The following is a 23,531-nucleotide window of genomic DNA, read 5'->3' as shown; positions in this document are numbered from 1 at the left end:
AAAATCAGTATTGTGCATAGGTGATTTGTAGAGGGGTTTGAGTCTCCTTAGGAAGAAATGTATTGACAGCACTTTTACGATGACAGACGAGGTGAGGTCAAAGCATCTTTATTTATCAGGATTTATGTATCTATATTGTGCAGCTGGATTTGGATTTTTAAAACACACATGCTTTATTATTTCATGTAGATACTGCACCTCACTGTATCTTCCATATATTGATATATTACTGTATACGCATAGTAAATTAAAGCATTACATTAAAAAACACTTTATTCTGAATTAGACCCTGTCAGAATGTGAGTGGTGCAGGAAGGACTGGAAGTCCAAACCGATGGGCTATTTACAAGAATCTTTTTTTTTTTCTGTGACAACACACAATAATCCACAGTGCCCAGGAAAAAAGCAGGTGCTCCCAGTGCAAGTGTCCAGTGAAATTGGTTTGTGCTCCTGGTGATATTCTGAGGTTTCGCTGGCTTTGCGGCTTCAGCTCCTGGTCAGTCTCTGTCTACACAGAAACAAAACAAACAACACAGCGGCTTGATTAAACTTTTTCAGTGTAAAGGTCATTACTCATGTAGCTGCATCCCCTTTGTACTGCCAAACTCCTCCCCATGATCAGCATGGCGCCACGCTTTATCCAATCACCGCGCACACCACAGCTGATCATAATAGAGCTGTTTAGCAGTCTTACAGTGACACCCTTTTACCAAGATGGCCGACTTCCGCTTCCGCTCTACCTAAGAGTCAGCCAATCCTTCTGAAGGCGTACCGCTAACCTTAAGCCCTTAACCTAAGTCTTGCAGTTGAAGGGTTCAGTAGTAGTCAATGTCAACAAAGCACCCCTTTGTGTAGCATGGCGGTGCAGTCGCATCGAGCTGTGGCACAGATGCTTTTTGAGCTCTGGGCATGCCTCCCAGCCAATCCGGACCTCCCGATCAGCTCAGCACCAGGCGAGCCTACTTGCTCAATTGGTTGCCTAGCAACATGTCTCCTGTTATGCCTCCTAGCTGCACACATCCGCGGAAGACAAAGTCCTCCCTGTCACACATGGACACAGGTATGTCTTGGTTTGGAGTGGACTGAATAACTGAACACTGTACTGAGCTGCGACCCTTTCACGTTCCCTTTCCTGTGTACGGTTGTATTACTGAAATCCATTTCAGACTTTTGTGGATTCTATTGCAATACCTTTTTGCTATCCGTTCTTTCAGACAGAAATAACTGTAGCTTTTAGTGTTTGTTTCTTATTGTTAAAAAAAATTGTCAAAACTTTAATAAAAAAAAAAGATTTGTGTGCCATAACATTAAGACTTTATACTGGTGTTACCAGATGTCGTGGGAAAAGTGGGATTGCCCCAGTTTTCAGCCTTAAATTTTTGTGGCGGTCAGAAACAGTAAAATTGTTAAATCGTCCCGATTTTGCTATTGTGTTCACAAGTACAAAACTGTAGCAGTGTGCTCAGCAAGTTAACAGGAGAGTAATTTATTATTCAAACATAAAATAAACAAGCTTATGGATTACTTGTGTAATAGTTATAATTATGTGTTTAATAATTAATATCCCATTTAACATCATGGACCATGTCAAGTTTTTTAAATCGTTACCTTGGTTGTGCCACCAGCCAAGTTAGCCTTTCAAGTTAGTCTCTATTGTATATATACAAGAGCTGCAGTATGTGATTTGCCAGTTAAAACTGACTGCAGAGACAATGGGGGTACCAGGAAAATAATACATTAAAAAGTTTAATGTCTATTAATACATTATTGTATTCTTTCTGCATTGTGTCTAATTGTATAATACATTGGTATGAGTGATGCAATAACACTGTATTTAGCTAATTTGTCACAGTTAAAAAAAAAAAAACACATGTAATAAGAACATAAGAAAGGTTACAAACAAGAGGTCATTCAGACCATCTTACTTGTTTGGTTGTTAGTATCTTATTGATCCTAGAACCTCATCAAGCAGCTTCTTAAAGGATCCCAGTGTGTCAGCTTCAACAACATTACTGGGGAGTTGGTTCCAGACTCCCACAATTCTCTGTGTAAAAAAGTGCCTCCTATTTTCTGTTCTGAATGCCCCTTTAATAATCTTCATTTGTGACCGCTGATCCTTGTTTCTTTTTTCAGGTCAAAAAAGTCCCTTGGGTCGACATTGTCAAAACCTTTTAAAATTTTGAATGCTTGAGTCAGATCGCCACATAGTCTTCTTTGTTCAAGACTGAATAGATTCAATTCTTTTAGCCTGTCTGCATATGACATGCCTTTTAAACCTGGAATAATTCTGGTTGCTCTTCTTTGCACTCTTTCTAGAGCAGAAATATCCTTTTCGTAGCGAGGTGACCAGAACTGAACACAGTATTCTAGATGAAGACTTACTAATGCATTGTAAAGTTTTAAATTCAACACTTTTCACTATATATCTGAGCATCTTGTTGGCATTTTTTATAGCTTCCCCACATTGTCTAGATGAAGACATTTCTTAGTCAACATAAACTCCAAGGTCTTTTTTATAGATTCCTTCTTCAATTTCAGTATCTCCCATATGGTATTTATAATGCACATCTTTATTGCCTGCATCTATAATTACATGGTTCGGTTTTGTCTCCCTTTTTGGGGATCGATATTACGTTTGCAATTCTCCAGTCTGTCATTACAACCCCTGTCTCAAGAGACTGTTGCATGATCTTAGTTAGCGGTTAGTAAATAACTTCTTCCTTGAGTACTTTTGGAAGGATCTCATCCATCCCAGGGGATTTGTTATTTTAAGAGCTCCTAGTCCCTCTGTTATGCTAAAGTTATTTAAAACTGGATAGGAACAGGTCAACATGTGGGGCATGTTGTTCGTATCCTCCTTTGTAAAAACTTGTGAAAAGTAATAATTTAATATATTTGCTATTTTTTTCTCTTCATCTATGATGTTGCCATTTGTATTAGACATTTTACTTCCTCCTTGAATGTTCTTTTGCTGTTATAATATTGGAAACACTTTTTGGAATTGGCTTTAGCCCCCTTGGCAATGTTCATTTCTGTCTCTCTCTTGGCCTTTCTAACTTCCTTTTTGAATTGTGCTTGCAGTTTCAAGTACTCTTTCTGTGTGCTTTACTCTTGGTCCCTTTTAAACGCTCTGTAAGTGAATATTTTTTTGAATTGATTTTTTAAACATGTTGGCCATTTTGTTTTAGATTTTGATTTGTCTACTTTTGGGTTGTATTTGTTTTGTGCCTCTAGTACTATAGCCATCCTTTGTGGATGTTTTCTCTATTTTACGCCAATCTACTTCTGTTAGTCTCTGTTTTATTCCTTCATAGTTTGCCTTTTTAAAATGGTAAACCTTAGCTTTAGTCGTTACTTTGGGGGTTTTAAAAAGCATTTCAGATTAGACCATGTTGTGATCTGAGTTTGCCAATGGTTCTCTGACCTCTGTTTTAGTTACATAAACATATTACATATGTTTATGTATATACCTCATATTCCTCAATCATAATGCATTCAATATTCATGAATGCAAAGGTTAAATAGCTGTTCACTACCAAAATAGTTACTGAATGTTTTTTTAGCCGATATATTCTATATAATTTAGCAATTTCTGAAACGTCTTAATATTATAACCGATACATTCAAAACCTGCCCATATATTGTTTTAACAAAATGAGTTTAAGAATGATCATTTTGCTTCTTCCAGGTTTATCAACACTACAAGTAGTGCTGGATACTGCTGCTGAAAAGAAATGGCAAGTAACGGCAATCAATGTAGGCAACCTGAAAGATGAAAAGAAAGACGAAGCTTACCGCTCTCTGTTTCAAGATCTTGAGATCAAGAAAGAAAGGAGGGTGATTCTGGACTGTGAGCAAGATAAAGTGAAAGACATTATGGAACAGGTATGCAGCTACTACTCGTGTCTGTATTCTGACAGCAGCAGCTTTAGATGACAACCCATAGTGGTGTGCTCTGTTTCATGAAAAATAGTATTTAAGTGAAGAATACACTGACAAGTCAGATAGATTAAGTCTGTTTTTTTCCTTTAGGATGTGATGGTATCTGTTTTTCTTTTTATGTTAATTTGTTTTATGAGAACATTTAAGATTTTAGAATTCTCTCATTTCTTACTACAACTGTCCCCTGTGCTATACCTGTTACTGCAATGCATTATCTTTTTCAATATAACCATGGTTGATTTGACTTTTTACATGCTCTGGTTCACTAATCAACAGTGGAATTAAATCCAACTGATTTCCATGCATGTTTGTAAAAACATGTCTCAGACTGGAGAACTTTTAAGCAAAATTTCATGTTGTTGGTTATCAAAAAAAAAAAAAAAACAGTTTTACAGTAAATCTATGAAAGTAGGAGAAGAAAACTTCTCCCCCTTCCAATCTTCAATCAGCTTGCTAGTTGAACCCCTGCTCATGCCCCCTTTCCTTTTTTTCATTTGCACCTTTTCCCCACCATTCTAAAATTTTTACCACCTTTGCAACTGCATCTCCCTCTCACCCGGCCTCACCTCAAGGGCTTCTCTCAGCAAGATGGAGGGGGACCTCAGCCAGATCAATACAAACCATTTCAGAATGAAACCACGCAAGCATAATCCAATCTGACATTTAGTAGACATAGCCCCGGTCCAGTGAATCTTTTTTTAGAGATTATTTTACTATTGCCCAATGAAATGTCCAATTAAATGTGAAAATGATAAAGTGGAAAAAAATCTAACCTTTCTATCCCTTGTTATTTACCCTACAGTCTTGCAAACCCTTTATCAGTTTTTCTCAGGTTAAGGCAGTTTGTGGTGCAACCATACAATAGTGTGTATTCTCTTTCAGTGCAACAGGTATTAGGAGCCAACCTGACCCGATCAGCTGTATTAAAAATATGATTGTCATTCACATTTAAAATGATCCAAATACATTCCAAACATTATAAATTCCTCATTGCGTGATCAAGGGGAATTAATTCAGTGTGTGCTCTACAATACATTAATTTAAAACAAAACTTTAGAGCAAAGTGCAGTTCATTTATAAAAGGATATAAGAAACAGTAGCCTATGACTTTTTCTTTCACGTTTTCAACCCCTGTGGTAATAATGTATATTATAAGCCACAACAGTCAATATTTAAATAGTATGGTTTCCTATAGTAAACTAGTGTTTTGGCCATTACTGCTCTAGGGATGACTTGGTATTACTATTTAGGTGCATTTACAAATATGTAAATGCATAGGTGCATTTACATATTTATGTTTACATACACATGTATTTTAATTATCCTGTAAAAACAGGGAAAATTGCAAAATCACTGTGCAAATTTACTCTGATAAACTTTTGTAAGGGACACTATATCAGTACAAAATAAGTATAGTGGAACACATGTGCTTCTGTGGTGGAGTAATGACCATTCTGAAACACACAAGGCTAACCTGAATATAACGCTATGTTAAGTGCCTTCCAACTGCCTTTCTTTTTACTTCATCACTACTTTCACATTGCAGAAAGATTCTGATAATCTGATATTCTGGGAATGAACAGGCAAACCTAAAAAAACTAACAATAAAAAGTATTAGTTATTGACAAACGAAAAAAAAAAGCTTAAAAACCCTTTACAGCTTGCCACGTGTTTCAAAACAAAAATGCAGACAGCTTTGCACAGATATAGGGCCTGGTTTTGAGGAAACACGCTAAAATGTGATTTTGAAGAGTTTGAGCTGGGTGCTGGCGAATGAAGAAAGAGTGGGAGTCAGAAGCTGCTAACAAATCAGGAGCAACTGACAATCCCTAGCGATTGCATTCGCTGTGGTTCTGAGTAACAAAAAAAAACACTTCTACTGAAACAGCACCATTTGTTAATGCCATATTGAGAAATGTTTACATTCATTTAACAATTTTGGTGTATGTGACTGCAGTGTTTCATTATATTCATAAACATTCATTATTTTTTATACTTCCAGCCTTTGCTATATATAGTGCTTATTTAAGGTATATGGGAACTGAGATATGGAATGTGAATTGTTGTGAAAAATAAAGATCTGTATGCAACATCTTTTTAATAAATAGGCCTTAGACCTCTTACTTTATTTTTTCTGGTAGTAATTTAGTCTTCCAGAATTAAACATTTTAATATGCACATTATTTTGCTGTCGGTCGTCCAAATACCCGCGTATATGTTTCAAACCCGACACACAAAAAGGTGCACCTAAAAAATATAATAACCAATATTTACTAGCACTTGACATTTAAACAAAAAAAAAAACTTCAAAAAAGGCGACATAGTTAAATCAGTTACTTGAATTATAATAATACATTGCCCATTGTTTTGCACTTTTTCCTCATAAGAGATTCAAAATGTATAATCCAACTTGTGTCCAAAAGCCAACGGTAGCCTCTTTTTAAAGACTTCTTCCCAGTGTAAAATGTAAATCCCTCATAGTAGCGCAACCAGAAAATATAGCAGTTTTTGTTTTGATGCATATTAAACAAAGTGCTTTATGTACAGCACACTTGTGTTTTGTTTGGTTGCAATCCCATTAGCTGTGATAGGCTAGTATAAATAAAAAGGTATTATATAAAAAAAATAGAAACCTTGCCTGCTAGCCTGTGTCATATAGCAGAGGTGTGTCTACTGTATATCCTACATCATTGATTTTGACATAGTATGCTGGAATGTAAGTTAAGTCACACAATATTTTTATTTATGTATTTATTGATTTCTTTAGCCAGGAGATTTACCCATTGAGGCCTTATTTACAAGAGGGTCCTGGAAAACAATAAAAGAACAATCAAAGTACAAACAACACAATTAAAACATGTGTGGTTCAAACTTAATCAGCAGCATAAATAGATCAAAGAACAGAATAAATAAGACATATCCATTTGTTAATGTGGACTGAAGGAGAGTTGATCAAATGCACAGAAATCTGAAGAAATTAATAAGGTTGTGTACTGCACACATTGTTGTAAATGTGCTAATCCAATACATTATTCGTAAGGATGGAGTCTTTAGATTTCAAAAACAAGGATATTATTTATTTACGATAGTTTAACACAATGGCAGTAACATCTAACATTTGCCAACTGCATACAATACTGTCTGTATGACAGATGGGGGGGGGGGGGGGGGTATCAGTCTTGTTTTTTCAATACAGCTTTTACAACCTCTCCAAAGTGACACTGTAGGACCTACTGGCAGAATTATCTGTACCGTCTTAAAACATTAATGCTGCTCTGAAAAATTCTGACAAACAAAAACAGAGTCCTTAATTAATACAGTATAAAGCCCATACTTCTTACCTGTGTAAAATAATGTATTCAAGATCATGTCTTTTTAAGAGAATATTTTCTTCTTGTGTGGGGTTTGAGTTTTAAATAAACCTCCCATACCTGGTTAGTTTAGGAGTTCTTCTTGTTCCCCAATCTGGTTAAGCGTGTTTGCTAACATTTCCCTTTTTCTTCTCTCAAAATGATGGTATATTGCATGGACCCATATTCTTTGCATATATTAGAATTAATCAGGCGTTTTTTTCATAGATCGTTAATTACATCTTGTCAGTAAAAAAACATCTCATTTTTCAGATCCTCTTTAATGATCAAAATGCTAATTATCTTATATACACACATGTTTTTAGGTTTTTCAGCAATTATTTCAAATTAAGTTAAAATTGATCATTAAATCAGGTGGCAAAAACTGTATAACATTTTATTAAGTGTATCCAAATGGGTAATCTGTCAGACAGCTGCTGGACTGTAAGACATTTTGGTTTGGCAGATACAGATTAACTATATTGATAATAGTTTTTTTTTTTTTTTTATTACAAGCATAATGCCATAATTCCGGTTCTCGAGGGCTCCTGGTCTTTGTTCTGCCTATGCTCTACATTATTTAATTGAACCAACTGAACCTCCTTCTAAGTCTTAATTAGTTCATTATTGACTTTAGTATACAAATGACTAAGCTTTAGGCACATTAAAAACTGGAGCAAAAGTAGCATCTGTCTATCTATTAAAATATTAATATGTACTTGACAGCCACACACCTTGATCTTTCTCCACCTAGCTCTGTGTATTGTCCTGTTGTGAACACTGATCAAACTGTGATTTGTACAGCTCTTATATGTGCAGCTGTTATAAGTGAAGCTTAACCAAAAGCAAAATGGCTGTGAAATGACCTGCAAATAACAGATACATACAATCTTATATCTATGATGAATTCCAAGAAAAAACAGTGTTCATTACTAAGATTATGTTATTACTATAACAGTACATTTTTAAATAACTGACCTCCAATACTCATATTGTATAAGAATATGCATTTTGTATTAACCCTGCAACATTTCCTTTCCTGTTAATTGTTCCTAGTGTTGTCATGTTGTCAAGCTTTAGTTGTCATGTTTTACTTCCTTTTCTGTTGATCCTTTTTTCAATTCAAATGCTTTTTATTCTTTTTATATCCTGGCTGTTTATATGGAATAAGTTCACACTTTAAGGTTCCCTTGGGTCCCTTTTCTCTCTTTTACTTATTTGAAATGTGCTCTGTTTTTTTTTTATTTGACTGTTATGACTCACACACAGTAATAGAAATGCAACAGTCCTCTACTGCCTGTTTTCTATCTGAACTCAGCACACTGGATTCTTTTCAGTCAGCACATACCTCTCTTCTGAAGGATTAGCTGTAGTCATGTCTAGTCATGGTCAGACTAATCAAACAATGGTACATGTTCTGGTTTAATAAACCCATGTGCTCCTAACTTACATCAGTGTGGTTCTGTTACTAGTCAGTGCTGGTTTTTACAATGCAGTACAATACGTATGTGTGATTAACATTGTTTGCTTGTGTTTTCACAATGATTTTACTGTGATTTACTGCACTCTGCTAGGCTTGTAGCACAATAAACTTTACATTGTAAACCAGTTAAAAAGATGTTAAAATATGTCTCATTCACAGCAAGTCATGTTTAATGTTAGAATATATGTGGTTAAATAATTTTAGCTCAAAATGCTAAATGTTTAATTATTATACTGACCATACACATTTTAATCAATGCTCTTTATTTTGCAGGTCATTACCATTGGAAGGCATGTTAAAGGATATCACTACATCATTGCAAACCTGGTATGCTGACAATGTTGTAATATCTGAAGCATAAATTATACAGCTTTGCTTAAGCTTTGTCAGTTTTACTTCTAACAGTTGCTTGTCCATATTCAGATGAGTTATTCAAATATTGCTTTTCAGCTTCCATTGTTAGTTTTTAAACAATCTTTCAGACTGAAAAATACACTTTTTTATAACTTCACTAGTTATTTTCTTGTTTGTAATTATTATACCATCTATAACTATTAAACAGTCAATAGCGCTGAATTTAAAAATAGTAAAAGAAACTAAAATGAATTAACAAATGTTTCATCTAGAAGTCTTTTTCTTCTCATTTTGAAGACATTGAAAAAAAACCGTCTGTCATTGAACTTTAGTTTATTTTAGTATTTCAGTAAGTACTATACACCATAGGCTTTTAAGAATTATTATAACTTCATCAGACTGGCCAACAAGTTTAAATTTAGTTGACTGGGTAAAAAGACTCTAGACATTTTACAACACCTACTGTATACTGGCACAAACATTTTAAAGTACCTGGGTTATGTGAGAGTTACCTTCGATATACAGGATAGCTACAGGCACATATATGTACTGCCATCACAAAATCGGTATTGCCATCACAAAAATGTATTGCCGTTACAAATAGAGGTGCTAATTGAACAGAAAACATTCCTTAAACTGGTTTAATTTCTGTAAGTCGCTTTGGATAAAAGCATCTGCAAAATAATGAAATAATAATAATAATAATAATAATAATAATAATAATAATAATAATAATAATAATACAAAGCTATACTGAACCATACAATTGGATCAAGTACTTGGTATTTCCAGTAAAACCCAGTACTTGTGCTGGATATTTGTAAACATTAAACTGAAGAAACACAGAGATATATTTTAAGGAACTAGATCATAAGTGTGTTAAAATAGTTAATGGATGGTGTCATTTAGACCTGTCACAGTTTGGATAAATGGAAAAGCCCCCATTATCTTTTATACTTTTATTTAATTTTTGCAGGGATTCATAGATGGGGATTTGTCAAAAATTCAGTATGGTGGAGCCAACGTATCAGGATTTCAGATTGTTGATTTTGATGACCCAGTTGTCTCAAAATTCAATCAGCGGTGGGAAGCTTTAGAGGAAAAAGAATATCCGGGATCTGACAACAGAATTAGGGTAAGTTGCATGGATAAAAGGAACTACACTACATTTTCAGACTGATGCCTGACAAAATGTGTTTAGATTTAATTAGCTACTGCAGGGGTGAAATTCTGCCGGTACTCTGTACCTGGACTTATTTTGATGATGGTACTGGGTATCGGGACTTATTTTACCTGCTTTTCATTCAATGCGCATGCATTCCATCCATTCTTACATAGTCCACTAGCATTCTATTGGAAAGCAGTCTCTTCACAGCAACTAAACTCATTAAAATATTCTCGAAATGAACCAATGGATGGATGACCCATTGACCTGAGTAAGATCATGACAAGTTATTTGGCAGCTTTGGTGCCAACCACAGAATGATCACAGTACTACCATGCAGTAATTGTAGGTCAATATTGCCATGTGTGAAATCTTTAACAATAAAGCTGAAACGAAAATGCTTTTATTTGCTTCAAAATCATTTTAAACTGTTTAATAGACTAGCAAGCACTGGCAAAATACGGTGCAAAACGTTTGTTTTGTTTGTGGACTTTGCGATACCTGCACAATGCCTGCATTAATAGTATTTACAATGTGTCGACAATAACAATCAACCATCTGACACAAACAATTTTGGCTGTTACTTAATTAAACCCTTCTAAAAAAGAACACAAACATGCTTAAGATAAAAAAGTACAGTCCTGCTACAGTAGCAGTTTCTGATCACATCATCAATTCCATATTTTTTAAATCCATTGATGGAAATGTCCGGTCTACTTTTAATGTTTTCGAGCAAACTGGCTTCGTCACTGCCATTCTCATATCCACTTTGATATCTGACACATTATTTATCTTGTTCAGCGCTTCTTTAATCTGTTCTGTATACCAGTCTGACACAGGATCGCTATGAGTACTGTATGCAACCCTCTGATTGGTGGAAGTATTATTGGCGATCCAATCAAAATAGCCAATAAAGCCCAAATAAAGTATCTGCCCGTTATACGGTATAGCCTAGGTTAAGATGTGCGCTGTAATTAAAAAAAAAAAAAAACCCTGAACTTTCTAATGCCCCCCCCCAGGATACAGTCTGCACCCCCCAGTTTGAGAACCACTGATTTATATCAATTTGCTATGATTAATTAACCTATTAAGTTTGACCTGTTGTCAGAGCAATACTAATATAAAAGAACATCTAGCAAAACACCTGTTTTTTGTCTCCAGGTTATTATTAGAAGGACCTGGGAATTAAGATCCAGTAGAGAGTTGAGAGGGGCTGCTGTATTTTTAAAGGATAGAAAAATAGAAGTGCATATACTTAGTATTTTCTACATTTAAAGCATATGTTATTAGTTGAAAAAATAGAAGTGCATCTGCTACAGCACAAAAGTAATAAATAAATTGAAAACGAGAATTCAGCATTGTTGGGTGTTGGTATCAAATTTCAGGACCCTGAATGATGAGTTGAGACTACTGCAAAAATAAAAATAGTTATTTTACTAATATTTTCCTACTAGATTGACTTGTACATTTACGACATAAAAGTAGTATTACAAGATTGGCCATAGCATAGCTTCAACATATTGCAGTCACTAGTTATGGGCCTGAACGTAGCTTGATGACTCCTGCCAGGTTATTGACTGTTCCACTAAGCTGTAGTCAATATGCAGGTGCAAGGGCTTTGAGCTGTTATTGTAAAGTTTAAAGGACATCAGGAATTCAGAATCATTGAAATGCATTGAAATGTACTGTCAATTGCTTGAATAACACCTTCAAAATGTAATTTTCGATAAAAATGGCATTGTATTGTATTTAATGTGGAGCATATTGAACTCTTATGTGCAAGGCCAAACAAAATGCATGTGAAAGTGATCAGTGCAGGCAGTGACTCAACAGTATTCTTTGATTAAAACCATGACCTATGCCAAACAATAGAAACAATAGATGTCAGCAGTCCTATTGCTTCCTTGAGGCAAAATGTGTGTTCCTGCTCTAAATAACAGGGGGTGTATGGCAGCAAGGGTTGATCACAGGACACTGGTTTTAGCCATATAAAGGCAACATATATTGCCTGATAATTGCAGAGCCTCATTAGTCCCTACAGCTGTAATGAAACAATACATGATCCAGGGGAGCAAAATGTGCTATAAGTTCTTGTCTGGGTGTCTCAATAGATTTTCTGTATTTTGTTTGTTGTGTTATCTATTTTCTTACTGTACAGTACACGTCTGCTTTGACTTACGATGCTGTGCAAGTGATGACCGAAGCCTTCCGCTACCTGCGCAAACAGAGGATTGACATCTCCAGGAGAGGCAATGCCGGTGACTGTCTGGCAAACCCTGCTGTACCCTGGGCCCAAGGAGTTGAAATAGAAAGAGCCTTGAAACAGGTGACGTTGCCATAAAAACATTTCAAAATAAAAACACTACATTACCGTAAAACTTTAAATAAACGCTTCTGCATTTATTTACAATATTTGCCAGTAGCAGTGGCGGAGGAATAGCCAGTGCAGCAGCACAGGGGCCCATGCACTTAGGGGGCCCCAGCAGCCAAACTCAAAAGCTGAAATCATTACATAATCAATGTATCCATTTTCAGGACTGTCCATTCATTTAATAATCTGTTTAATCACTCATTCATTCATTCTACGGGGCCTGGCGCGTTCTCCTTTCTGCAGTTCTGACAGGGTCTCAGGGCTCGATGCAAAATTTAAATACGTCACACAGGTGCAACACGGTCAACTGTACACCATAGGAGAGCGTGAGTGAACACAGCTTGAATCTCATTCGCGATTTTACGCCACGTACAATCTGATTTATTTTGTGATTTCCAATAGTGTATTTTAAACTGTAAATATATGCCTCCAAAACACAAAAGTGTAAATTGAAGGGGCCCACAAAAATCTACACCTAGGCCCATCTTTCTGTTCCTCCGCCACTGGTCAGCAGTAGCCCCAACGGCTATTGGAGACCGGCGACTATTTGAGACTTGATGCTTATTACGTAAGATCATTAACATCTGCAAATATTTCAGATGCAATCATGAAATAGCTGCCTGTACACAACCTTATAGAAACGACATAAGTAAATTACAACATTCCAGCAACGTCATTAAAGGTTGTATCAGTGGTTAATAACAGTTTGTGTTGTACACCCCCAAGTATAAACAAAAATGAAGAAGCAGAAGAACGAATCTGTATTGCAAAGCTCAATTGCATCTACCACTGTTTATATTAATAATAATAATAATAATAATAATAATAATAATAATAATAATAATAATAATAATAATAATAATAATAATAAAATTAACAGTAAAATCCACTAAAGACAGCCCTGTAAATATCGGAACACAAGCGTGTATTAAGGTAGGCTTACAGCACAATAACAAAAAAAAAAAAAAAAACATGGTTTTAAAATAAATAAAAGCAATAAGTATCATCTTTATTAACACACATTATATTCATAGTTCACCCTCAAAACGTGTACATTGGTAAGCATGGACATTCGATGAAAAATTAACCAGCAACGAATCTTCAGTGCAGAACAACCGCATTAAATACTGTGTTAATAAAAAAAAATGCAACCCTGTAAATATCGAAAAATAAGTTCATGCTGGCCCACAACACACTCAAAAATGCTTCAAACTGTTTTTAAGATTAACAGTAAAAATCAGTACAAGTACCAGTTTTATCACAAAATCAAAGCAATAGTGACTAATTTGTTTTTATAAAGTTTACATTGATAAATAAGAATGCTGGAAAAGGAGCAAAATATGAATATTCATTGCAAGACGCAAATGCACTAAATACTGTTAATACAAAAAAAAAACACCTACAAATACACTAAAAGGCAACCCTGTTAATGTCAGAAAACAAGTTCGTATTTGACTTACTTTCAGCACTCTCAAAAAAGCTTCACAACTGGTTTTAAAATGAATAACGTCATTACATGTACCTTAAAATAAATTAAATTCAGTTTTCTTATAATTCATCTTGTGCCTCCGTGTCTCTTAATCGCTTTCAAAAAACAAACCGGTAAGCTCGCTGTACAGCCGTGTGTGTGTATTGGATGGAACATTCAATATGACACGCATTATATTATTATTCATAACCCGGCGTTTAAAAGAGACCAGGCGTCTATTTACCATATTTCCCAGAAGCACGGCGCCTATTCCAGCGAGTACTGGAGACTGGCGATTATTTGAAGTTTTATGGTATACAGGTTGTTAGCTCAATGATCTAACATATTTGTGCACAGTACCGGATCAGCCTGTTACAAGGTAAGGCTTATAGTCTGCAGACATATGTCAAAATACTAAAATAAGTGAGTAACATTGTTTTATATGTATGAGTTAGTCTGTTTACATATTAAAAATATTATTACTTGGTATGATATTGTATATTGTATTTTGCCATTTAGGTCCATGTGGAAGGCTTGACTGGAAACATACAGTTTGATCAGTATGGGAGAAGAATTAACTACACAGTTAATGTTATGGAGTTAAAAAACAGTGGTCCACGGAAGGTATGGTGCCTTAACTGGAAATGCAGGACTGTTACAGTACATCCATTGTCCGTGTCTATGTGTGATTGAAAAGTATTATAGTGAAAAAAATGTCCAACTGCTACACTGTCAACACCTCTTAATATGCAACTGTTTGACAGATTTATGCAATACCTTCTGCAACTGTGTCATGTACACCTGTTAATAGCTAATGTGGTTTGCTGTCCCCAGGGCTCACCTGGAAAGCTAAGATGGCTTTTCCTGGAGTGTGAACATCTTAAATATATTCCTCTCTGCTTTTAGCACTACACGGTAACAGAGAAATTCTGCCACATACTGTACATGCAAAATATTACTTACATTAGTAGTTATGTTTAAACAGTTCATGAAACATTTATCTGGTGTTAGGGTTTACTGTGCAAGGCAATAATATGGGTAGATTCGTTTAATACAGGTCCTTTTTATATTAATACATCATGTAAGAAAACGATTATGTGTGTGTGTGTGTGTGTGTGTGTGTGTGTGTGTGTGTGTTGGAGAAACATGCACTAAGAAACTATAGTTTAAAAGATTAACTGTTTAGTTTTAGATTGATTTGATTTAGTAAAAGACCATTTGGGTTTAATATTAATTACTGGAGCAGGAAGACAGATGGTAAGGTGAAAGCTTTTGAAGTGCAGCAAATGGCTTTTTCAGAGATAACATTTTTGGGGATAAAAACAATCTCCTTCCTTCCTTCCTTTAAACTTTATTGTTCCTGAGTGGAACATCAAACAGGCTTTCATGTTACAATCAATCACTTAAGGTAAAAAAATGAAAGCGAACCCACGTGGTCAATGATATTATTGGTTGATAGGAGGACTGTAAAACCTGCATCAGTATGTAATTGTTTCTTCTCATAGGATAAGGAATAAGGGGTGGTGTCTAAGAGAAGCTATATTAAATCCCAGCATTGCATTGTCTTGTTGATTCTGTTATGACCTGTGCTTAGGGAAAATGGAATACCCAAATGTTCGACTGTATTGAATAAAATATCTTTGTTGAAATCTACAACGGAGTTCGGAATCACAATAATTATTTATACTGACGGATGCATGAAGGAAAAAAGAAGAACACTAACATCTAACTAACCTTTTATTAAATTCAACAATATATATATAGTAGAACTTCAGAGTTACGAAACCCCGGGGGAATGGAGGTTGTAAGTCTGAAATGTCCGTAACTCTGAAAATGAGTTTTCAACGGTTTTAATAAATGTGTACACCTGCTATTTACAGCACAAATCTGCTGAATAATACAAGGATACAGCACAGTAAAGCGATACTAATATTGTTATGGGTTGAAAGGCTTTAAAACCGTACTATACGTGGGAAAGTGTTACATTTAAATTACTATTCAAATTGTAACTGTAGCAAAAACACAGAAAACCTGGTTTAACGTAGTGCTTGTTTTTATTTTATTTTATTTTAAACAAAATGCATTCATGCAGCTTGCTCAGTCATTGACTGCTTTGGTTTGGAAAAATGTTTGCTTTGCTTAAAACTAAAATGTTCCTAGTAAAATTGCCCGTACTTGCTTTAAAATCTGCAGTCCACAGAGTTAAAAAAACAAACACTTCCACACTGTTTTTTCAGTCATTGTGGTGTTCTGCTTAGCATTTAGTATCTTTATATTCAACATAAAACTAAATTAGCATTCTAATTTCAATGTTACTAAAGTTAGGCTTCCTTTTTAGCACTTACTATATCCATTTGTTTACAAAGTAAAGTTAGCTGGTGCCGTGCTCCCGGAAGCTGTTTCACAGTTGCCTAGCAACAGCGGCTGTGTGCAGTCATTACAGGGGAACTCAAGCGGGGGATCTGTTAACATTAGCTAAAAACAAGGCAACAAAATTGACAACAATTTCAAACAGAATACGTTTACTGTAGAATTTTGCTGTTACAAGCATTGCACGATTAATTAGGGTCCTTACATTTAATATGCCAATCTCATTCACAGGAACTCGCAGGGTTTAACACTGATTTTGAACACTTGTCAAGCGGCAGCATTAAAAAAAAGTTTGCTTCTACTAGTAGCTAACATACAAGTATTTTTTTCATGTACTCGAATATGTAATATGCTTTGAATATTTGTATTTTATTTTTGTTTAATAGTGTATTCAAATACACTGACCAATCCCTAGATTCTGGTTGCACAGTAGGCATGATTGAGTGATTTAATACTTCCAGCTAAAAGTGGTTGACCGGTCAGTTCGTAAATTTGCTATATATATATATATATATATATATATATATATATATATATATATATATATATATATGTCTTTTTTATTACATTTTTAGATTGGATATTGGAATGAAGTTGACAAAATGGTTGTTACAGCAAACGATTTCTCACCTGGGAATGACTCCACGGGCATGGAAAATAAGACAGTAATAGTGACAACAATTTTGGTAAGCTCTTAATGATAATTAATAGTCGTAGTAGTAATTATTGAAATTTGAAACAGCAGGTAATGAGTTGATGTAAACCAATAAATGTTCGTTATAGGTTTTAATTGTGTTTTTGTTTCTTGGTATATACAGATGTTTTAATGTATTAGAATGTTTGTTTAGAAGGTAAACCATACCTTGAGGGTTCCACACTAGTTTTTTTCATAATATGAAATCCTGTCTTAGTGGTTGTTCTACAATGATTCTTACAGATCTAACAGCATTTTTCTTCATTTTTTAAAACTTTTTTTTAGGAAGCACCGTATGTAATGCTGAAGAAAAATTATGAGCTATTTGAAGGCAATGACATGTATGAAGGTTACTGCGTGGACCTGGCAGCAGAAATAGCTAAACATTGTGGGTTCAAGTACAAGCTATCTATTGTACCTGATGGAAAGTATGGCGCCAGGGATGCTGCAACCAAAATTTGGAATGGAATGGTGGGAGAACTTGTGTATGAGGTAAGAAAAAAATATGGTATCACTATAGGTATTAGAAATGAGCCTAGTAATTTTATTTTGCTGTATAAATCATAAAACAGTTTGGGACTCAGATTGTAGTGGATGTGTTTAAATGTAGTTAAATGTACAATGTTTCCATTCTAATTGCAGAAAGCTGACATAGCCGTTGCTCCATTAACCATCACTCTGGTGCGAGAAGAAGTGATAGACTTTTCAAAGCCCTTTATGAGCCTGGGGATCTCCATCATGATTAAGAAGCCTCAGAAATCCAAGCCAGGGGTGTTTTCCTTCCTAGATCCCCTGGCATACGAAATCTGGATGTGCATAGTGTTTGCCTACATCGGGGTCAGTGTGGTTCTGTTCTTAGTCAGTCGCTTCAGCCCCTATGAGTGGCACACCGAGGAATATGAAGATGGACAAACACAAAGTAACGAATCCACAAATGAATTTGGGATATTTAATAGTCTCTGGTTTTCTCTTGGTGCCTTTATGCAGCAAGGATGCGATATTTCGCCAAGGTTGGTCTTTCAAAAATTTAGACTTTGTGCATTTGCAGTCCCAGTCTGATGCTATGGTGCATATATGTTTGCCTCCTGGAAATCCATCCGTGTGATGTTTCTTTCCCATGGATAAACCTCTTTGGTCCCTAAGAGTAAACTTTTTAATCCAGAAAAGCCTCCCTCTTAAGACAAAGAGTTCAGTACAGGACAAGAAATATAAGATTGCTGTTGGGTTAACATCAATTAAGTATTTCTTCAGTGAACTTGTATACACCATGCCGAGGCTGTAAAATGCATAAGGTTGCTGTCATTTCATGTCCTCTTGGAGGGGTACCGTGTTTTTGCTGCATATTCCCATTTTGCGGTCCACGGTCCATGCGTTTATACAGGCGATAGCACAGTGAACCACCGAGAAAGATAGGAATGGAACAACTTCACTGTACCCTCTCTCTTGCCTACTTTTAAACATCTTTCTTTCCAATTGTTTTTACTTTGCTGATTCTTTCCCATGTAGATTAACTAATATTGATACCCCTGAATCTGCTGAGCTGGTTAAAACCAATATGGTAAGCAATGCCTGTCATACATGTAAGTTTGTGAAGCTGCTAGAACAGGCTGTATTAGCTGAGGAAAAACAATGCAGTGAGTTTTGAAGAAGAAAGCTTTCTTGGTAAACCATAGTTTACAGACAGACAAACTGAAGGAACAAAGTTAGTATTTCCCACTGGTATATATATATATATATATATATATATATATATATATATATATATATATATATATATATATATATATATATATATACTAGTTATTAATTCAAAGCTATTTCAGCCAAATAAAAAATTAGCTTAGATAAAGTGATAAGTATTTAATAGAATACTGTTTTATATGTATGATAATTTTGTAAGATTTTCTTACAGAGGAAATAGTGCAACACAGCATTTTGATTCTCTCTGAGCAGTCTCCTTGACCTTTTTGAAGATGCTTTTGTTTTTGGCTACAGAAAGACCTTTCCCACTGTCTTCCCTGGTAATGTCCCCCACGGTGACTGGGTGGTTAAGGTAGGCATGGACATGGTCTATCCCAGAGACCATCCTCCTGTAACCAAATAAGCCTCTTCTAACGGCATTGAAAAGGATCTAAGATGTAAAATATTGAAAAAGTGGCATAAAATACCTGAATAATTCAAACATCACAAAATAGTAAGGGGGATTGTACAGACTGCATCAAATGCTGTAGTTGTTTTCCTTGCTCTTTAAGTTGGAACAGAGCATAAAACTGTTTAGATATAATGTAGGTTAGTACAGTAAGACCTATCCAGCTGTGGAGCATAGCTTTGGAGATGCCGTTACCCTTTGCTATGACAAAAAGGAAGTTCACACACACAGAAAACTTTTTTTTTTGCTCCATTTCAACTTTTCAAACATTGATGTAGTAAACAGGCGAGGATTGCAATTCAATCATTTCTTGAAACCTGGTGTGTTTCAAGGGTTTGTTCCCCATCATAGAAATGTACTGTATGCAGTTACAATACGATTGTTCTCGATAGATAGAAAATGCTTTAATTTGTAAAACTGTTAGAATTTACTTAATACCCAACTAATTGCATTATATGTATTTTGAAATATATATGCAACATTATATTGTTAGTTTAAAGCTAGGTTTAGCATGTTTGTTTTGCATAACAAATCGGTTTTAAGTAGTAAGCACCAACAAAATGACAAGGGTATCAGTTAGGGTGCTTTTGGTATCTTAAAATTAGCATCGTTTCTTGAAGTGAATGATATTCTCTCTATTCTAATTCCAATTGTACTTGTACTTGTTTTTTCTTTGTTTTCAAAATGCTAGGTTAACCTGCTCTTCTTGCATTTTCATAAAGCAGGAGAAGGGGAAACCGTACAAATATCGACTTGCTGCAGTTAAAGCCTTGGATTATTATAGGTTTTACTGTCACACTCTGTTTGGTTTCCCCATAATCACTTACAACCCATTTAACTTGTTTAACTGTTTGTCTGCAAACACCTGAAATGATTTCACTTTAACCATACCTCCTCTCACAACAATAATTGTTAATCAGCATCCTTTATCTATACCACATAGTATGTCTAGCTTAAGAAGTCAGCAGATTTCTGTAATGTCCTCCTGTCTTAAGCTAGCAAGGTGTAATCATTTATGCATTCAGCTCTGTTCTGTGTAAATGTCATACTGGAGCTTTTGCAATAGTTAACAGTTCAATGTTATGTTTGTGTTGTTTTGTTTTGCCTCCATTTTCCATTTACCTTGGATATAATAATGTCAAATAGCATGGTTGGATTAACGTCATTTCAGTTACTTTACTGCCATAGACATACAGTTTACTTGAAATAGTCAAGGTGACACATACAGATAATCTTTTGTTTGTTTGTTTAATGTGCTTATTGGAAACAGACAACTTCACAGTATAGTTTTTGGTTATGTGCTTGATTCAGACAGCTTTATAGCAGCTATAAAATATTTCCTTTTGTTTAAATGTTCCCTTCGGGGGCTGTGTGTTAAGCTCAGAAGTGCTCCCCTGTACTTAACTGTTGCAATAACACACAATTGATAAACTGGTTCTTTTGACTAAGGCATTCATTTCATTTTTACAAATCCATTTCACACTTGTTATTAGATCCCTCTCTGGGCGAATTGTTGGCGGGGTATGGTGGTTCTTTACCTTGATCATAATCTCATCCTACACGGCTAACTTAGCTGCTTTCCTGACTGTTGAACGGATGGTGTCTCCAATTGAAAGCGCAGAGGATCTCGCTAAGCAAACAGAGATTGCTTATGGAACTTTGGACTCTGGCTCAACAAAAGAATTTTTTAGGGTACGAGAAATTGTGTCCACTTAATATTTGATTAATGCATTGAAATGAACAATTGCTATAAATAAGTTATATATGTTTTTATACCAGGATCTTCTTCAGTTGTAATATTGTTTCTGCCATTTTTCCCCTTGACTTTACCAGCATCAATAGGTTATTCCAGAAAACTTTTGATCGTCGACACCCACCCTAGGTTTAAATTTGAATTATGACACCAATATGATGAAGGCCAATGTCCAAAGCAAGGACATTTGCACTCTGCCACCCTGGTTTTACCGCTGGAGTGTTCTTTACAGAACCTGTTGTACAAGGGAATAATTTGCCACTACTACCAATTTTAATACTAAGGGGTAGATGTACTAAAGTGTTGCGTCTGTCGCAATCATTGCAAACCACATGCAAACCAGAATGAAATGTAGCGTGAAATGTACGAAACAAACGCAACGCTGTTAGCATCATTTTAATGAATGATTTGCAGTCAGAGTTCTTATTTGCGCTTTAGCCTTAAATGAAAATGTAATTCTGGGCGTTCCTGCAGAAATTCACAAAAACAGGGTGGAGATAGTGCAAATGAGGGATCAAAAATATTGTAATGAATGAGATGTACTAAAGCTGCGGGCAATTGCATCGATTTGTTAAGAACTTTTGAAAGCATGCTTTAAACAGTCGCAATTGTTGCTGGCATTTCACAGTCCACTTTTTCTTGTGTGTTGCCAGTTGTGCTCAGTGTATTTGAGACGAACACCCAAGTACCTAATTTTCACTAAAGTCAGGGTGTACTTACAAGCCTTGAAAACAAATGACATTTCTGGTTTTCCCAGCATGTTGGCAGCAATTGACTGCACACATGTGCCACTAACCCCTCCAGCTCATTCTGAGCATCTGTATAGGACCAAGGATCTAAGTAGACCGAGTTAAAAATAATAATAATTAAAATAAAAAAACCCTAAAATAATTATGTTTCATTTTAACATAATCTTTTATTTGCATTGTACACCAATGTGTACAATGCAGCAGCATGATTTTTTTTGTGTTACCAGTAGGCTAAAGTACAAAAAAAGTGCACTAGGTATTAATTTGATTTTACTACTGTACTGTATATTAGGCCTACTGTACAGATTTATATTTTACATAATGTAATGTGTAGCCTACCCAAAACACATTAGTGTTACTTCAGTGCAATGATTTATATTTAAAATACATCGAGAACTGTAAATGTATGTGCGATTTATTGTATTGTTCCGACACCTCCTTATGTCGGACAATCATGTCCGGTTTAGCGAGGGGCCACTGTATGATTATGAAAAGCTTCTTTTACATATATAACAGTATTAAAATAGGTAAAACGAAGATGTAACAGAATGCATTGTACAGATGACGGTTACATTTAACAAAAACAACGTTATTTAGATTCTTTCATCCTTGCACGTATAGACGTTATCCTCCAGGCACCTTCTGCTGGAGCAAACCACAACTCAACTGCCGCTATTTTATTTGAAAAAATGTCGCACAACTCTCGCTAAGATGACGCAAATAATATTTAAATTAGTATATTGCGGCTCTCTAACATATTTTTTCTTAGTACATACGACAAAACGTGCACTTTGCGAATTGTCATAACGAAAATGCAAATTGCGGTATGTTTGGGCTTCGACTGGCCCATCTTAGTACATCTACCCCTAAATGTTATCTACAAAATATTATAAACACTATAACCTGAAGCACATTAAAGATTTTACATAAGGCACCTGTCTGTACATCACGTTTACATTTACAGTGTGACGTAAATAGGTATTGATATTTATTAACATAGAATATTTAGGTCACAATGACATAACCTTGGGAAAAGCATGATAAAACTAAAAATACCATGCAAAAATACTGTGTTAAACTTTTATAAGGATGATGCAAGACCCAGGGCCTTTTAGCTACTTCAGGCTACGATTTGTTGTCAATATAAAATGCACTGTAAACACGCATTCTTCGTGTAGGGTGCTTTATCACCGGTAAACTCAATTTGTCCCTGAGAAACATTGTATTTAATTGTTTACATAAATGCTGAATGTTACTCATAGGACCCTATTTTCAGTAAAAAAAAAAAAAAGAAGGATATTTGTAACAATATAAAACTTGGGTAAAACTACTCAGAACATTAATTTAACCATTCCTTGCTGAGTTAGAATCACAGTATTCCTATCAAATTTGCCTTGCTTCACCCATTGGCTGGTTCATTAAATTCATTATGAAGAATGCTGTTTAGACCTAGGTCCTTACTGCCTCAAATGTTAGTGTGTCTAATGAATGTAAGTCAGATCTGGTTGTTTAAGTCATGTTCAGTGTGTAAAACAATCCACTGGTAAAAACCTGCCAACAAAAGTGTCATTCATTGCTCATGAAGTGCAAGGAACGACTGACCCAATAGCTGAACTTCTCTTCAGGGTATAGTGGAAGAAAATGCAGTGTTGGCAAAGCATGTGTACTTTTGCTGTAACAGTC

The 23,531-nt window shown here is 35.3% G+C and overlaps 1 protein-coding gene across 9 annotated transcripts in view; it reads left to right on the top strand.

The window, feature by feature from the left end:
* Positions 1-23,531, top strand: part of LOC117421519 (glutamate receptor 2) — a 62,015-nt gene that overhangs the window by 31,504 nt on the left and 6,980 nt on the right. For 8 of the 9 annotated variants that reach the window (XR_009329632.1, XR_009329630.1, XM_034036021.3 and 5 more), the window contains exons 4-12: positions 3,689-3,885; positions 9,049-9,102; positions 10,106-10,264; positions 12,453-12,620; positions 14,653-14,757; positions 17,079-17,189; positions 17,483-17,689; positions 17,840-18,207; positions 20,840-21,038. Coding sequence is in view for 7 of the 9 variants with exons in the window: in XM_034036021.3 (XP_033891912.1) it covers positions 3,689-3,885; positions 9,049-9,102; positions 10,106-10,264; positions 12,453-12,620; positions 14,653-14,757; positions 17,079-17,189; positions 17,483-17,689; positions 17,840-18,207; positions 20,840-21,038 (1,568 nt within the window). In the remaining 2 variants the exon portion in view is untranslated. Of the gene's footprint in view, positions 1-3,688; positions 3,886-9,048; positions 9,103-10,105; positions 10,265-12,452; positions 12,621-14,652; positions 14,758-17,078; positions 17,190-17,482; positions 17,690-17,839; positions 18,208-18,703; positions 18,912-20,839; positions 21,039-23,531 lie in introns of those variants that run through there. The other variant, XM_059031498.1, reaches the window with a different exon arrangement.

The sequence above is a fragment of the Acipenser ruthenus genome, chromosome 1 (assembly GCF_902713425.1).
Source record: "Acipenser ruthenus chromosome 1, fAciRut3.2 maternal haplotype, whole genome shotgun sequence".
NCBI classification, from domain to species: Eukaryota; Metazoa; Chordata; class Actinopteri; order Acipenseriformes; family Acipenseridae; genus Acipenser; species Acipenser ruthenus.
Note: the sequence above shows the minus strand (reverse complement) of the source record. Positions and strands in the feature narration are given on the sequence as shown.